Source organism: Cyprinus carpio, chromosome B18, assembly GCF_018340385.1.
Source record: "Cyprinus carpio isolate SPL01 chromosome B18, ASM1834038v1, whole genome shotgun sequence".
NCBI classification, from domain to species: domain Eukaryota; kingdom Metazoa; phylum Chordata; class Actinopteri; order Cypriniformes; family Cyprinidae; genus Cyprinus; species Cyprinus carpio.
The window spans coordinates 15,865,855-15,885,172 of NC_056614.1; the positions used below are offsets into that span (position 1 = coordinate 15,865,855).

General features: G+C 36.8%; 1 protein-coding gene across 10 annotated transcripts in view; it reads right to left on the bottom strand.

Moving 5' to 3' along the window:
- Positions 1–19,291, bottom strand: part of cbfb (core-binding factor subunit beta) — a 35,765-nt gene extending 16,474 nt beyond the window's left edge. For 6 of the 10 annotated variants that reach the window (XM_042744009.1, XM_042744014.1, XM_042744013.1 and 3 more), the window contains exons 1-3: positions 18,888–19,291; positions 18,085–18,171; positions 16,315–16,431 (exon numbers count right to left, since the gene is read on the bottom strand). In XM_042744009.1, the coding sequence (XP_042599943.1) occupies positions 16,315–16,431; positions 18,085–18,171; positions 18,888–18,965 (282 nt within the window). In that variant the 5' untranslated portion in view covers positions 18,966–19,291. The remainder of the gene's footprint in view (positions 1–16,314; positions 16,432–18,084; positions 18,172–18,887) is intronic. The other 4 variants (XM_042744015.1, XM_042744012.1, XM_042744017.1 and 1 more) reach the window with 1 other exon arrangement.
- Positions 19,292–19,318: the final 27 nt, after the last annotated feature.

Here is a 19,318-nt window from a genome sequence, read left to right on the forward strand (position 1 = left end):
CAAGCTTAAACTAGACTTTTTGAAGAGCATAAATGAACCCACTAACTCGTAGCATGTAATTTAAATGTTATTATAGCAAAGTGACACAGTGCTACTGATTCAGGCTACTTCATTGTCCGCACATCTACGCAGGAAATGAGATGAAACTAGCAGAACGTTACTTGCGTAGCAGCCAATGGTGGCAGCCAAGTGCCTTCTTCTCTTCAGAGAGAAAAAGAGAGTGGGGTTGAGTGCGAGAGGAAAAGAGGCCTTCATTAGAAGTGTAGGCCACACACAGCACCCCACTGGATCAGCTATTAAGGCAAACACTGCAGATGCCTTTAAAGTCTCCGACTTTGAAGAGAAAACTCTGATTGGGAATTTGTTTACAGCATCTGCTCAAGACCAAAAAGAAATGTATTGAGAGTTACGGTACAGGAAGGGATCTGGCAACACACACAAACAAGACCAACTCTATTCTGTGAGTTCCACTTTCATACCTTCATTGAAAGTTACAAAATTAGGTCCCGGATGAAATTTGTTGTTCAAGTATGACAGTGTTTTAGTGCCAGTTTAATATAAATTAATTTTGAGAATAAAAATCAAATAAGTAAAAAACATAATAATAATAATAAAGTAAACATTATTATTATAATGTTAAAGCAATAGGATATTAAAGCAAAAATATTATTAAAATATTTAGAAAGTTCTATTTTAGTTTTATTCTAGAAAGCTTAGATTTTATTTTAATTTTTTATTTTAACATTGGCATAAAAATACTACCATATGACACTTAATAGAGCTCCAACTTCATTTTAATTTAGGTATTAACTTTGTATGAGATATCTGTCCTAATTCTTTAAGAGAAAAAAATACACATCCATAAGATGTCTTGTGGTTAACAGCAATATGTATAAACGGGATAGTTTGGACACCAGTATGATTCTTATTGGGTTTTTTTTTTTTTTTTTTTTAAGAATGGAAAACTTTTATTCAGCAGTGAGTCATGTGATGGTAAATATATTTATAATGTTAAAAAAGATTTCTATTTCAAATAAATACTGTTCTTCTGAACTTTTTATTCATCAAATTATCTTGAAAAAAATTTAACAGTTTCTGGACCATTTCAGCACAAGTGTTTTCAATATTGAAAATAATAATAAAAAAAAAACTGCCCACCAAATCAGCATATTAGAATGATTTCTGAAGGATCATGTTACACTGAGGACTGGAGTAATGACTGCTGAAAATTTAGTTTTGCCACTGCAAGAATAAATTAGATAATAATAGAAATGGTTATTTTAAATTGTAATAATATTTACTGTTTTTACTGTATTTTTACAGTATTCTGCCTTGTGGTGAACATAAGGGACTTACTTACTTTTTACACAAAAGTGCTCTTTATTTAATCACCTTGCTGTATAAAAAACAAATGAGATACTAAAGTGGTCTCACCTCAATTCTAAAGGCATTATATATTCAGTTGTGACTACACATGTACTGATTTAAAATCAAATGAATTAAAACATATCTGAAAGTGAAAGTACTGATACATTAAAATAACATGAACTGTGATGAATGAATTAAAATTGAACTGAACTGAATAACTGGGCAGTGGGGAGACGCAGTGCCGGTGGCTGTGGCAACAGTGAGATGTGTGATTGGCGCACTGGCAGGCTGCCTCTCGTTCACACACGTGCCAGACCATCATCAGCAGATTTGCAGCATGCGAGGGAAAAGAAAACCAGCAGAGAAGCATCTGAAGCCAAGAGAGGAGGAGGCTGGTCCAGTAAGAGGGGGGAAGAACACACAGCCACACACACACACTTACATGAACGCTGACAGAGGGCCATTGTGTCCTCGCACTTCATGAGTGGAGCTTTTTGTGAGTAAGAGCATGTGTGTTTGTGTGTGATCCCACACGAGTGCTAATTATGCGGCAGTCACTGATCACTGGATTATTCACACATACGAACATAATGTGTCTGATGAAACTGCGTTTGTGTGTGTGCTTCTCTATATATGTGAGTCAGTGCCCTCAAAGGGCCTTTCCTGGACTTTCCCTCGTTATGTTCAGATAAACAGAAAAAGAAAGATGGCCCATGAGAGCTTCATTTCACATGTCACAGTAAGTGCTGCATCAGCTCTGTGACTCAAATACCAGCGGTCACACAGATTTGTGTGAGTGGTACTACAACAAAGACAGGTTGACACTGTGACCCACTGCCCATATCTAATCTAACTAATGTTCTGAGTGTATTCTTCCATCCCTCTTAGCTTATCCTGTGACAGTAGGACACATTGCCCATGTCTATTTAAGCACTCAATTTGCCTAAACGCTCTTGTACACAGAGCAGCTGCCTCTCTGCCAGTCTTATGACTAAGCTACTGAGCAAGAGGAAGTGACAGGACATTTCATTGCCCAGTTCCACGTCAAATGGCCCAAACATGACCAAATGTTAATAAGCTACACATTACTGCCTTACCTGCTAAAAAAAATTGAAAAAATCAGCATGGATGTCTATAGTGGTCCAGGCTTGTTTATGCTGGTTGTGGTTGGTACCTGTCTAGCTGGTGGACCAGCATACACTAGCCATGCTGTTAACCAGCTGGTTGACCAGTATGGTCTTTCTGGGTGATGATGGTTGGCCAAGGTAGTTGTTGGGTTACAAAATTAAGGCATCTGGCACACCACCATTGGAAACATAACATGTTCTGGTGACCAGCTATGCAGGTCTTTTTTTAAGATGGTTTATCAAAAACTAAATTTTATGTATGATCAATAATTGAATTGAATAGCACATAGATATATAGATAAATTTGTGATTTATATATTGTTTTGGGGTTAGTAAGCTGTTTTCTAGCTGTTTTTTTATATTCTCTGACTGGATGGAATCATAGCCTGGAGCTGAAAAAAAAAAAAAAGAGTCTATTTTCTTTGTAATTGGTCCACTTTAACTGCTCAAAACCTGCAGATTGGCTCGGAATTGCAGCAACTGCCATCAGCTCTTCCATACTGTAAATCCGAACAAAACTCTGGACAAACGTTGTGTCATTCCAGCCTTAAAGTGACGTGACATACGTGACATACATACAGACATACAGACAAGTATGTTCAGAATCGAATCGAACCATATCAAACCAGAATCGAATCTGTGTCCCCATGAGAGCACCATAGCTCAATATACCATTAGCATATGTGCTAACCACTGCAGTGCAAAGATCCCCAGTAGAGCAAAGGATCATCAGTGTAAGAACCCCCCTGCCGTCCATCCTGGTTGTCATACACATGCCTGACTCATGACCCTGAGAGCGGGATCCTCCTCCTCAACAAAGACATGACATATGACTCTCCATGCACTCAGAGAGACTGAGTCATATCTCTGTGTGTATGAGTAAGAGCAAAAGGCAGCTGTTCTTTCAATAAAGAGATACTAACAGGCCCAAAGGACACACACACACACACACACACACACAAACAGATACACAGCAGAGCAACTACTGGTAAAAGAGGGAGGGAGTGAAGGTTAACATTTAAGTGGGAGGCATAGCTGCACTCCTGATGTCTTACAAAACTGACACATATGCTTCTTACTCTTTCTCAAAATATTTACACTGTAAAAATAATTTTACAAGAAGATACTGTTTCTGTTTAATATGGTACATTAATTGCAATTATTTCTGCAATTTCCGAGTCTAGGTATCCATCTACCCATCCTTCTGTGTTCACTTTAGTTTTTCAGTCTGGGTGACATTATGCAGACACAAACTTACTGAAAAGTGTGTGTGAAGTTGCAGTTGAGCTTTACACACACACCCACACACACAAAACAGGTGCGGCTCGGTGCAGGTGTTGAGCACGCCTAGGCAAAGCAGCCAGGAGAGATAGAGCATGCTTCTCTGTGTAATCAGAGACAGGCAGAAACTAAACGTTTGCAGTATTGTTTCATGCACATGCACTCCAGACACTCCCACGCGCACATATCCAAATTAACCGACAAAAGCCCTCTTTTGTTAATACACTCGCACAGAGGAAGGCAGAAGCCCCACAGGCGTAAAGTTCTCTGCCCACTCCACCTGCCACAAACACAAAGACGGAGGGGTGTCAGTCCATTAGGGGTCGTTCTGGCCCTGTGTGTCTCCTCCCACAAACCCCTACAACCTACAATTAGGCTACACCTTTCTCCATCAGGATAAACCCCTTCTGGCCAGCTCCGACACGTACTGCAACACACAAATGCTGTTTGTTTTTCAAACATAAGTGTAAAACAAAAACTAGTTAATTTAGATATTTTTGGACAGTTGGGTCAAATGTTTAATTCAACCTTCTGGGTATTTTTATTTAGCTCAACTATTGCTTTAAAAATTACTATATGTCTTGCTTAAAATGAACCCAAAATAGGTTGGAAACTAACATTTATAAATAGGAAGTTAAATATATTATAATTAAATAATAAACATTTTTAATTGCTTATTAATAAATGTTCACCATTTGCTGATGCCTCTAGCAATTATGTGTCTGATTTTTAATTTACAGCCTATTTTGGGTTCATTTTAAGCCAGCCATGTAGTAATTTTTAAACAATAGTTTAGCTAAAAAAAAACTACCCAGAAGGTTGGGTTAAACATTTAACAACCACTTGGTCAAAACAATCCAGTCCATATTTCTCCCAGCGCAGTGTTGTACTTAACCCAGCAATTTTAAGTGTGAAGAACCGTAATATTGTGAAAAAATGATTACATTTTGTTTCCTATTCTAAAAAATTAAAAACTATTTATTAATAATTTATTAGTAATTAAAAAATAAATATATATTAATTTATATTAATAAATTAGTGATTCATTAATAAATTTGTTTTCTAGTCTATAATATATTTACAAAATTATTAATACATAATTTATTAGTAATTTATAAATAAATTAGCTTTATAAATGAATTTATATTAATAAATTAGCAATTAATTAATGTATCATTATTATAAAAAATTTTAATATGCAAATCACTGCAACATGCTGATTTGAAGAAACATTTCTTATTATCAATGTTGAAAACAAATATTTTTAAGTCTTTTCTGTCACTTTTAATGTATCCTTGCAGAATAAAAGCATTAATTTCTTCAAAACACATCTCTATAATTTTATTAATTTTTATTCATTCAAGTTATTTTAGGATAAACTTAATCCTAAAATAAAATAAAAAAAAATTCCCCCAAATAACACTGACAATCAAATGTTTGCTGGCTCTGTCTGTTCAGGTCTCCAAACAACACAGTTTCTGCTGACATTGACGGTTGTGATTGTAAAAGTGAATCTTGGAAAGAAAAGGCCAGACCTTGGCGACATGACCCAGCCACACTGTCTCTGTCTCTGCTCTCTTTCCTGTCATCTCAAACTAAAAGTTTGAAGATTAAATTTAACTTCAGAAACTTATTTACAGATTGGACAGGTGCACTGGAAAAATACACTGCAATTCTGATGTAATTTAATTCCACTTGTACTATTGTAAAGGCATGTGTTTCATATTATCTACATGATTTATGTGAATCTTTATGGCGTGTGATAGATGTAGATATTGAATGGAACATAAATTGTATTTCAGATACAGGACATTTTATTATAGTCATATGCTGCCATGGCCAATGTTTAAAAGCTACTGTATTTAAGAACCAAAATAAAATAAAAAAATAAATAAAATAAAAACTCTTTGCTGTATAACATTTTGACACATAAAGTACGTTTGCTTGTGTGAAACATGCACACTCAACAAATGTAACCAGAAATAAGTATGCACATACATGTCACAACATAAGTGCAGAGAGATGTGAGTGGATGGTGACCACGCCGGTCGCCCACCTGTGTCCTGAGAGGAGGCTCTTTCCTGGAATCAGCTGACAGGAATGTAAAACCACACGGAGCTGCTGTATTTCTCACCTGGACCCTTGTACAAGTGCAGAATAAAATAACCTCGACCCAAAAAAAGATCTGTCCCAGCCAAACAGCACTGTCAGACACTGAGTCAAGAGCAAAGGGCTCTCACAAACACTTGAGATACCACCAACACTCAGGCTACAGCCCTGGACCTGCCATTCCCATACACTCTAACATCACATCTGCTAATATTTTGAGAATGGCGATTCTCTATTTGTTTGTCCATTTGTTGTTTCTATATTCTTTTTTTGCTGCATGCCATATCATTTTGAAGGACACTTTTTTAGATAACTATTCAGGGAATAATATACATTATAGACAGACATATTTGAGGAATTGATTGTGAATGAAAAGCAGGGGGTTTGTGAGTTAATTAAAAGCTAAATAATTATAATGAATAGTGAAATGCAGCACATGTGTATTCATTGTCTCAAAACTTCTCAGGTTACAGTAAACTGAGCAAACTCCATCTCTACATCTCTACATGTGCTTTACAAAATAAAAGCTTCAGGGTTTGTATTAATTTTTGTAATCGTAATAATCATTGCTGTTGTTTTTACTATTATTTAATTTGACTGGGTTTCTAAAACATGGTCACACTTTTTTTAAGATGCAATTCTCGCCAATAACACACCATTAACTGACTTTTGCCTCATAATTTGCTGCTTATTAATAGTTATTAAAGCAGAATATGTGCTTTATAAGTACTAATTAAACAGCCAATATGTTAATAATAGGCATGCTAATAAGCAACTAGTTAATAGTGAGAATTGGTCTCTATACTAAAGTGTTACCTAAAACAGTTACTAAAAAAGATGAACATGTGAATATGTTATTAAGTTACTTAAATATTAACTTCTCAGTTTTAATATCAGGGGGTACTTAAGTAAATATTGTCCGTTTAAGGGGTTTGGCTAACAAGTAAGTTTGGGAACCCCTGCTCTAGAGCTATACATGCAATATAAACACATAATATGTATGAATACATTTGTGGAAACATTGCTGTAGACAATCTTAGCTCTGTGCATGTTTTTCTTTCTCAATACCAAATGAAGAAATGGCACCTTCTGAATAGTCTTATGAGAGGAAATCTTTCGCAAGAGGAATAGCAGGGAGAAGTCCGCATCATCACCAGGAAAAACACATTTTGCATTACATCCAGAAATGGGGAAATCTTTCTTTTTTCCTTTTACTCTCTCTCCTTCTCACTTTCTTATAACGATCCAATTCAAACAGCAGAACTGGGTTTCTGAGCGGACCTCCATGTTTCCGAAGGAAAAGAGATGGACCATGTTCAAAGAATAACACAGCAGAAGAGTTCTACCACACACACCTCAGTAGTAACAAATTATGTATATAGAAGTTGAAAAGGTCACTCAAAAATGTAGCAAGCCTATAAAAACTTCTGTCCCATACAGTACTTTAGCCTCTTCCAAGATGAAAAAAATGTGATATATCACACATTCAGACAGTTATGAGCTGTGACAGAACTCTGGGTGTAGATTTTTTGCAGACACGTATACAACATGAAGACAATTTTGCGCTACCGTTAATTAGACATTAGTTGTTTGCTATTAGCAAAGTTGCAGTTTCAAGGAATTACACAAGAAGATGCACACAAATATGGTGCAACTACAGTTAATTCTCTAGAGCTTGAAGGGTTTGGAGTCCAATTTTCCTGTCTGCTTGGCTGAACATGGAAAAGTTTTGCATTTCTTGTTAAGACACTGTAATGAGCTTGTCCACAACGAGACATTTCAAAAAACAAAGTGAGTGTGATACGTGAGCTAGACGGAGGGAACCTGGCCATACTGAATGGGCACAGAAAGAACAACGTGGTGATGATGTGCAGAGTTTATTGATCAGAGGGGTGTGACTGGAAGGCCGAGAGACGGGTCTGAGAAACCCGAGCTGGGCACTATAATTGAATCCCTGTGGGGGAAGGCAAGAATATGATGGACAAAGCGTCCACCCTCTGATTACATTCCTCTCAATCTGTTCAGAGTTACACTACTGGCTTTCCATGAAGATCTTGCTTAAGAGATCGTTGCATGGCCAAACACAATGAGGCCATTTTTCCCTCCAACTTCAAACAAATTGGGATCAGATCAGAGGCATGTGAGATGGCAGCAGCAGGAATCAATTAGCACATGCTCTTTGATGATGTCATTGACAAGCAATCGGCGAACAGACCAGCTTCCGTTTGAGATCGCAGGAAACATGAGACTCCACCGCAGCCCACTGCATTTTTATGGAAACAGTATTTTATCATCCTGCACTTCACTACAAACTTGGAACAGAGTTCACAAAAGACACGTTATGATTAACCGAAGTTTAACTAGCTGTCACAGTTCTGAAAAGCTTCAAAATGAACAATGAAATAGATTAAATAGTATACACTTACAAGTCTAAATTCATTGTAGTGAATTTATTAATTCCAAAGAATCACTTCAAAAATGATTCACTGATTCATGTGGGTCATCACTCAGAAATATCCATCTTTATATTTACATTTAGTTAAATAGTCCAGTTTGTCAAAGTTTTCGATTAGACTGTTTAGATGTGGTGTTGTTTATGGTTCCAATGTGTCACCCATCTCATTAACAAAAGCTTTGAGAATGAGTTCAAATGAATCATTACAAAGAAGTGGTTCAAATAAAGCAACAAGCCACAAAAGACTGTGTGCAGCGGGAAAAAGCACTATGATAAAAGCATACAATAATTAAATGTACTTTATTATTATTAATTATTGGAATAAACAGTTCTTTAGCCAAATAATAACGTTCAGTATAATAATAAATGTAAGCTGTTTGTGGCTGTAAAGCTGTAGTAACTTGCCACATTAAAGGGATAGTTCACCCAAAAATGAAAATTCTGTCAGTAATTACTCACCCTCAAGTCGTTTCAAACCCACAAGACCTTCCTTCATCTTCAGAACACTAATTAAGATATTTTTGATGAAATCCGAGAGTTTTCTGACTCTGCATAAACAGCAACGCAACTACTATGTTCAAGGCCCAGAAAGGTAGTTAGGACTTTGTTAAAATTGTCCATGTGACATCAGTGGTTCAACTTTAATTTTATGAAGCTACGAGAATACTTTTTAGTGCACAAAGAAAACAATAATAACGACTTTATTCAACAATTTCTTCTCTTTTAACAAATGCCCTTAATACCTTTCTGGGTCTTGAACGTGTCAGTTGCGTTGGGTCAGAAAGCTAATAAAAAATATGTTAATTTGTGTTCTGAACATGAACGAAGGTCTTACGGGTTTGGAACAACATGAGGGTGAGTAGTTAATGACAGTGAGGTCACATTTGCGTCATAGTTATTTTAAATGGAAGCTCATCCAATTAGAATTTAGATTTAGAACTATCCGTTTTAAAAATCTGTTTGTTAATCAGACCACAACACTGATTTATGATTGGAAAACTATAGCAAATAATGAGGAACGCTCCACCTCAGCTGAATGGCAAAAGAAGAGAGGAAGATGGGAGGCCTTCATCTGCTCCTTGTTTTATTTCCTCCAGTGAGAGTCGGCAGCTAAGCATGGCTCCATGAGCGTTTCCCCCAATGTGTTCAGTCTAGAAGTTAACTGTCAAACTGGCGCCACACAGCTCCACAGCATGTTCCGCGGTAAATGACTAGTCATGAATATGGAGATGTGCTTGTTAAGCGTAGCATGCACACACATAGGAAAATTTATGAAAGACAGACACACACATATACAGATTAATGGATAGTCACCAAACCTACGCAAACATATAGAATAATACAAATAGGGGTGCAGAATGAAGCGTACACCCACACTGAGTCGGCATCTCGACACACACACACACACACACAAGCATCAAACTTGGAAAACTTGCTTAATAGTTTTGGAAACGCAAAACTATTAAAACACCAATTCCTGTGGTGAGGCCTCAGACTGCAGCCCCTTTCATAATGGAGTCATTTAGTCCGATTCTTCCCCGTGCTATCTGCCCCCGAGCGAACATTCTTACACACACAGACATGCTGAAGATTTATAGTGTCTGAGAGAGAAAAACACCACGCCCCAGTGTGGCTCAGACACAGGGGCCTTCACACTGGCACCTAATCAGAGACACACACGTACTGTTGCATTTTTTATCACATAAATACGTTGAATACAGACAAACATGTTCTTCCCCTAGGCCTTTCAAAAACTAACAAGCATGCAATCACAGACTCCTTCAAGGTCAGAGCTATTTGAGTAACTGATTAATTGAGTAATTGTTTTGCACCAAATGTTCTGACTAGTAAAAATACAATTAAAAAAAGATTTTATTGTTAATTGTTATTGTTATTTATTTCTTTTCTTATCAAAATACAAGCATAGGTTGTTAAAATTGGTGATGTAATGTTAAAAAAAAAAAAAAAAAACACGTATCTGAATCATCTTTTTTTTTTTACCCTTTTTTTAAATCGATTACTTTTTATGTGTTCCAAGTTTTCAAGTTTAACACAAACAAGGGGTTATAGGTGGCTACAAGAGGGTTCTAAGGTGTCTGCAGATTTGGGAGGAAAAAAAATATATATATATATATAGTCAATCAGAATCCATTCTGCTTTAAAGAGCTTAAAGATTTAAATTGGCAGATAACAAAATTACATGGCATGTTTACAATAAACGTTATTGTCCGTTGGTGTGACGCTAATATAGCTATTGGTATAGTTAACTTTATTATTATTGTTCTGGGTGTGAATGGGCTTTTAAACTTAAAACTTAAAAATTATATTTACTGTGAAAAGCACAAATAAATGTTTGGGTAGAAAAAGCAAAAAAAAAAAAAAAATATGTGTAGAATCTTTTTTTATATATTTTAATAATTTTGCTTTGCACTCAGTACAGTAACCATAAAAAGCCAATTATTTAATCAAATAACATGTTGTTTATAGATTTATAGATTTACCTTTATAGTATAAATGTTTATATTTAAAAATATGTGCTTTTGATTATCAAATTTGTGGTCCATGGTACCAAAAAGTGTCACAGTACCATATTACCAAAGTACCAAAAATTAATCAAAATGCCAATCCCTACTACTAAAATGTGAGCATGGCACAGCTTATTTGTATTTTATTCCACAAGCAATCTGTCTGTCACACTATGTAGTCCAGAGCTCTGATAGCCCACCTAGTGCACCGTGGAGGGTCTCAGGGCAAAAGCTGGCTGCTGTTTGAGACTCTCAGCCAATCAGTTTACAACTCTATTGCTGCTCTCCCTTCCGAAGTTAAATGACAAACCAAAGCCTCCTGGCATGGCCCGAGCAGACGGACCCAATTTCTGTTTTGCATAAAAAAAGTCAAAACCACACACGAGCGCTACGAATGAACAGAGGAAAGAAGGAGGAGAGGAGGAAACAGCGCCAAGCATCAGATCTCCTTAAAGCCTTACAGCTAAAGCCTCCATCTCAGAGGAGATCACATTTCAACAAGATTGAGTTTAAGTGGTGGAGACAGAAGCTGCATGAAAGGGAGGGAGGGAGAGAGAGAGTTTCTTGCTCTAGTAATAGTAGTGCAGGAAAAAATGGCACAATATAGTTAACAGAGAGCCAAAAGCTACTAGACTAAACTCTAGTGTTGAGTGTTGCTCATATGAAAAGTGGATATCAAAAAGATTTTTTTTTTTTTTTTTTTTTTTTTTTTTTACTGAAGCATGGTTAATGATCTTCCTAGATAAAGTGGAATTCCCTTTACTTCCCATTTGCCTTCCGAGGGTACGTGCATCACATTTTACCTTGTCATATAGTCAATACAGCACTTATTTAGTGGACTTTTGGGCTGATGGAATACATCAGGGAACTCAGGGAACCTTTGCTTTGGAGTTTCTGAGGAGCTCTGGCTGGGACAGGGTTAAAGTCCCCTCCCTGGGGCTGTGCTTGCTACCGCTAAAATTAAACCTCCCCACAGCTGGTTCCCATTAGCCTGCAGTGACACTAGGAGCCTGTACTTAAGCTGTGCTGCAGGGGCTCCGCCGCCCCACTCAGATAATACTACTGTCCCCTGCCACAGGCCAAGTTTAAACTGGCCCTGCACAGCTTCTGCTGGCAACCACTGTGTGTTTCAAACCAGGGGAACAGAAGAGGAGAGAAAGGTGAGAGTTATGGAGGGAGAACATTATGGAAAAGAACCCGTCTCTGGTGACAGGTGGTAAATGTTGAGTCTGTCATCACGTTGGAGTTCATCAGAGGAGAAAAACATTTAGATGATAATGTGAAAGCCATAAGGAACCAAATATATGAAAATATAACGTATTAAAGGTATTAATATAACGTCTTTTATTGCTTTGAAAGGATATTTAATTGTACATACTAATTTCTTTGATTTTTTTTTTTTTGATCTAGCATGCTCACTTAATGTTAATCATAGAAAAACAATAATTTAACAACATTGTTAAATGTAATTTTTTTCATTCTGAATATTGTAATTGTGATGCCCAAATTCACCTGTAGCAGTTAAGACATTTTAGTATTTTATTTTTCATTTATTTATGCAGCTTTTCTGTATCAGCCAGGATCAGATAAAAATGCAGAGCGATTAACTAACCCCCAAATACAGAGTTCATAAACTTTAATGTTGCCTCGTAGCACATTTTAAAGTTATTATAATGATTTTATTCTTTTTATCAAGCATATGATCAGATGGCTGCTTGTGAACTCATATAATTAAGGTGCTCTTGCCTAGCTTTGATTCACATATTCTTTACAACTCTACTTTTATCTCTAAATTGCTTTTACAGTTTGGGAGTCTGGCAGAAAAACACAGCATGTGCATTGTGAGTAACAAATGAGACGTTGATGACTGATTTACAGCGTGAGAAACAAACCAATCGGGAGTCTTGTAAGGACATCTCAGCCAATAGGCAGACAGCAATCACACATTCCTGATGACAGGCAGACATATCTCACATGGTTTTGCATGTTGGGATCAACTGCAAGTCTGAGCGCTTTCCGGTTAGGGTAATATTTTAGCCGTAGTCTATTAAAACCATAGCTCTTAAGAGGGATCTGTTTGTGGAAAAGGTTAACAATCAGTTTAATTAGGAGCAGAGGCTGGGGCGCACGCATGAACTCTCCCGGTCTGACACTCACCGCTCTACAGGGAATTCACCATGTCAGACGTTCACCGTTTGAGTGTGTGTGAGTGTAGAGAAGAAAAAGAGACAGAGAATTAAAGGATGAAAGGAAACAGAGGGCATGTGAGTGAGGAGGAGGACAGACCTTATCAGCAATGTTTGTCCATTCAGGATTTCCTTCCAAACAAAAGAGAAAGGAAACTCCAACTCTGAAACGTGTTACATGGATATAAATCTGTCAAGAGCACTTGTTAAGGTCATTACATTTTTATGCTTTTTTTTCACCAACTTCTAAAACAGGTGACATATATCTTATTTAAAACAATGAAACACAAGACACAAATCCAGATGAGTATTTAAATTTAAAACTTTTTTTCAACAACTATAGGTAAAAATGTGTTAACTTAAAGACTACCTGATCAATCATTTAAAAATTCTTTCAATGATGCATCCAAATAAAGGTCAATAATTTCCTTTAAATTAACAATAATAATAATAATAATAATACTAGTGGTAGAATCACATGCTAATATTATGATACTTCAAAATATTTCAGGGTACTAAAAGGCATTTACAATGGCATTTACATTGTACTCCAAAGTACTTTTTAAGAATACTACAGTATATGTCCCAAAAAATAAAAAATAAATAAAAATAATACGCAAATAATAATAATAACACTATTATTATTATATGTAAATAGTAACATGCACTGAAAAAAAATCTAAATTAACTGATTTTATCCAAACATAAAATATATCAAACATATTATCTAACATCACTGAATCAACCTAAATACAATAGGTCACACAAACAAACTGAATTTAAAAGTTCAGTTTTGTTGCAGATTACCATTTTACTCCAGACCAGTGCACTATGAACTAACATGAACAAACAATAAAGAATCACATTTTATCTAACATTAAAAAAGATTAATAAATGCTGTAAAAAGTTGATGTTGGTAGCTAGCGCATTAACCAATGTTAACAAATGGGACCTTATTGTAAAGTGTTACCTTAATATTTAAAATAACTTACTGTACATACCATGTAAATGATATAATAGGCTCTGAATATGGTAATCACCATCTGATACCATTAAAGTACCACAGTACCAACACAGTGCATTCTGACAAAGGAAACCAAATGCCTAATGCACTGAAATGCCTTTCATCTCAAACATAGTAAATAAGTGTTTCAAAAGGATGTAAATAGTACAAAACAAGCAGTCGCAACAATCCAGCATCTCCCAGTGCAGTTATATGAGTGTGTGAGTCGGGTAGGATCTGGGTAGTGTAGGGGTATGCGCCGCGTGGGCTGTATTTTGAAGGCAGACGGTGTGAGGCTCATTAAAGCTGCATGGATCTGAGTTCTGGCAGAGGTGACAGACAGGTGGATAGTATTACCAGTGAGCCCGGGCTCAGAAACACGCATGCTCGGCCGCCCGTCAGCACGGGGATCGACACACACACCCTTCACGCCTTTTTAAATAATTAACAGCCAAAGATTAGTCCGTCAGCCTCGGGGCCAAAAGGTCCATTGATTTCGCACAGATGCATTTTTAATGAGCGCATCTCAGTGAGGCAGCGTCCGTGCAGAGAGGCTTCCTTGTCCACAACAGCACTAGAAACACCAACAGCTTTGCGAGAGGCTTGTGGTAAAAACACAAACAAAGCCTGTAAGTGCCTCTCTAATGTCTCACACTAACGTTCTTCTACACAAAGGCTTGAAGGGAAAGGCCTCAGGGGTGACCTTAAAAGAACCTATGGCAAAATGCTATTTAATCCGGCCCGAGCATTTCCTTTAATTGGTCTTGTGCGACCATCCATAAAGCTGTTGTGCCGGCGGCATATTTCCTAATCAGCTTTTATGAACTGTAAACATCTCGGCACCAGTATCTTTAAAGCATTAGAAGACTTGAATTAAATTTGTATCACATTTGGTAGTTGTGATAGACACACTGAGAAAGTGATCACTGCATCTGTGGACAAGTGCGGCTGACAGAGTGCATGATGGTGTCAATTACGTATTTCCCTTTCTTTACAGTGTAAAGTGTCACAAGAGATACAACAAGAAAATTTTTACGTGAGAACCCGATTTACACTCTTAAAAAAGGTTCTTCATTGGCATGTTTGGTTCCTTGAAAAACACCCATTGCAAAAAGGTTATTTATAGTGGAAAAAAAGGTTCTTTAGATTGTTAAAATTAAATGTTCTTCACACTAAGAAAAAAGGAACCCAAAATGGTTCACCTTTGGCATCACTATCAAAACCTTTATTTTTAAGTGTGTATTACATGTGGAACATGATCAAATGAGCTCAAAGGCAGCTCACCCAAAAATTAAAATTGCAGTATCATTTACTCACCCTCAAGTCTCTTTTTTTTCTTTTGGAATGCATTGACATTTATTGTATGGACATTTTTCAAAATATCTTCTTCTGTGTTTCATAAAGGCTTAGACCAACTTAAGAGTTTATAAAGACAGAAGTTTAACTGTTCTTTTAATGTCTATTCTGAACATTTAAAGCATTGTTCCGAATGAACACAATTTTTAAAAGTGGCCTTACAAAGGTGACATGGGGAGAGGTTATGGGTATAGGCCTCTGACAGGCACGGACAGCTTTGACTGGAATAACAGAAATAAATACATAGTTTAATAGTGGCTATAAATGGAATGAATACGGTGCACTGCGGTATGGTTTTATTTTACATTCTTATGGGTATAGGGAGGCTATGCATACCTTAAATCCAGAGAAACAAGAGGGAGTTGTTGAAAAACCAATTCAAAAATTTAAAACCGATGAGCGTGTCTGAAATAATACTGCTACAGAAATAAAATTGACAGTTTAAACATAAAATGGAAACCTTTGCCATGTTTCATTCAAGTGAGATTGTTTTTCTTGCTGCCTGCAGTGTAATATTTCAAGGGTTCATTTTTCCTTGAGTTGTGTGAGAGAGAAACATATCATTATGGAAAATCAAGGCTTTTGCCCATCTAAACCATGGATACGTCTGGTTTGAGAAAGCAACACACTTCCTCTACTTTGTGTAAAGGAAGGAAAAGACGAAAGAGAAACAGAAATGACTTCTTCAATCATTCCTCAGATTTCATAAATCATGCATCTGGCTTTTTTTGAAACTGACTAAAAGTTTTCATGAAAGTGTTGCATGTTATCATACATTTGTATGAAAGTGTGTATATATCTTTATGACCTGATTTTAAAAAAGGGGAGATAAGGGGAGTATTCGAGGGTTTAAATGGAGGGCAGGAATAATTGCAAATACATAAAGAAAGAGTGTCAGGACTACCTTTCCCGTCTCCCGCTCGAAGTCCACATATTCTCGGGTGGGCGCCTGTCGCTGATCCCCATGAAGGTTGGCTGGGAAGAACTGCAGCGAGAGGTTGGTGCCGGTTGCCACAAAAGCTTTAGAAGGAAATCAATACAAACAGGATAAGAAAGCCAGGCCCGAGCATAAATTATGCAGCCCGTCATTTCTGTTTTCACATCAGAGAGAAGAGGAGAATGCCTGGAGCCAAGGCCAGCGCTCAAAACATCAGGAAAAGAAGGGAGGAGGGGATGGGGGATGCACAAACGCAAAAAGAAAAAAACCAAGTCATCATTTTCTCTATTTGAGGTATTGAGTTACACACATCTGATTCTATTTTACCAACGCTCATTGCTGGCAAACTGGGCTGCACCAAACTGAGTTTGAGAGGAGACAGAATGCAGGAGTGAACGAACAGAGACGGAGAGGAGTAAAAAATCAATAATTGTTTTAAATGCAGCCCCTCACTTACATTAATAGCAGCAGGACTGCTATAAATGTTTTGAATTATGGTATAATAACTCAATAACGTTTTCAAGGAGCATAAGCAACTAAAAAACAGAATTTTATACCAAACTGTCTTACAGAATTCTGATGCATTTTAATTATATACATAAAAAAAATACATCAATACATACATACACAATAATATTGTAAATTATATGAATCAATATTCAGCATCATTGTAATTGGCATGCAAAGACATAAAGGCACAAGGAAAGTTATTCTCTGTAGCTTTGTAATAGGCCTGCTTGCCTGTGAACCTCAACATTTAATCTACTTTTGACATTAGGGGCAAATGAGGCCAAATGCGACCACATCTTAATGATTAATGAACCAAAGTGCACATAGTCACAACACAGCAAAACAAAACATTTTTTTTTTTAAATTAGCATTTTATTTTAGAAATGCTTTAGTAATGTTTTCCATTGTGTTACTGGTCAGTAAGCTATCACTATCAGCTGTAAGGCCTGTTAATCTATGTTTATGATGAAATTCTGCCAGAATAAATCTAATTAAATCAAAAGTGACATCAAAAAGAAATAGTGGAATCTATTTTATTTATCTAGTCTATAATGTTATAATAAACAGAAAAAATATATATAATCTGGATTAAAAGTAACAGTTGTCTCTTCTATTCCTAGAAATATTATGGATAGCTAAAACTATCTCAAAACAGCCCTGAAGACATGAGATACAAATAAAGAGATAGACAATGTTATCAAACCAGTCACAAAAAAAAAAAAAAAAAAAAAAAAAAACGGTTATGAAACAAATGAATCTAATGCAAAACTGTTACATATATTTAAAAATATATATATCAATAATAAAAATAGGCGGAAAAAAAATTAAACAGGCGAGGGAATCTATATAACCTGCAGTCTCTGGGTATTTTTAAAGAGACTGTAAATTAGACACGTCCGAGTTCATCTGCACCCGCGAGACGCGTTTCTGATGATAATTAAAAGAAGCCGAGAGGCACTTTATGTTTAAGCATTGATTAATTATTTGTAGTCCCAATAATACAGCCAATTAAATAGCAACAAGTCGGTATAACACGATATGGATCATAAATGTCCTCTGCAGTCTTTTGGCGCTCATTACATATGAGGAAGTATTTTGAACATCGTTTTTGGTGACTGCGTGACAGTTCCGGATGTTTTATCACGTTACTGTATTTAAGTATTGAGTTGGCAGCATTGATGCAGGGTCAGTAGTCAATGACCGGTGCTGTGAGGTGCGTGTACTCACTATCTCTGAGCGGCCGTCACGACACGCGTTCTGGAAGCGCGCCTGCCTCTCCTCGTGCGGCCGATCACGGAAACCGGTGTATTTAATCTGTAAACAGGGATGAAAAAGTCACAAAAGAAAGAGGCTTGTTATAAAAGAGCTTCATTAGAGTACACTGTAAAAATGTTTTAAGCATTAACAACAACATCGTTATGGTCCTCTATTTAACTTGTCACATATTTTCCATTCTTTATGCTCAGTTTTATGGTATGTTTTGCTGAAATTGCAATGTGATTTCTTTAGTTCATCAGAGTTTGAATTTAAAGTGGTCAGAATAATGTAATGAACTTAATCTTGCAGGTTCTGACTTTGATGCCACTTTGATTTCAGTTAATATTAGTATGTGGCCTGAGGTGAAGTCGTTTGGGATTAAAACCGAATAATGGACATAAATGCAAGCTATCGGAAAATATGTTGAAAAAAAAAGAACAAAATGCGCACGTTTGAAATGCAAATTGCTTGATATTGTTTTAAATTTGGATAATAAGCAGATATTTTCGATACTGTTGTAGAGGTGAGGTCTTTTTAAGTCTATGCTGCATCTATATTTTTGTTGATACATGCTTGCGATATATAGACTAAAAAGTAATTTAATAATTGCCGTGAATGGAGGGTTAAAAACTTTTCTCAGCAGAAGCATTAGCGGTCGATACACAGAGGCTGTTAAAGAAAGAGGCGATTACACGCTTGTTTTCATGTCACGCGAGAGGTGCAACTTTGTTTCCGCCACTTTATCAAATGTCTCTCGGATGAATCGAGCTCACCTCGCACTCGCGACTGAGTTTCCTGAAGAACTCCTCGTTCTCGAACTTGCTCCTCTGATCCGGGACCACCCGAGGCATCTTGTACGCGATTTGATCAATTTTGTTAATTTGTATTTGTGTAAACTTGCGAAGAGAGTGAAGCGTTGTCTTGAAACTCGCAAGTCCCGCTCTTATTTCCTTCCGTCTTTTATCTTCTTCTAATGATGGAGTATGTTGCAGTGAGCTTTGTGTTCTTTAACATGTAAAAGCTCCCTCGGATTTCGCCTCTTGTGGGGTCCGTGAATTGTACTGCACTAGATTTGGCAGTAATTTGCAGTTGGCTTGTTGTTCTTCCTCACTCTCGCGCGTGTGATCTCCGACTGCTGACAAACAGACGCTCGCTCGCGCTACTATTATCCGTCGCATGAGCTGCATGGCTCACAGTTACTTCC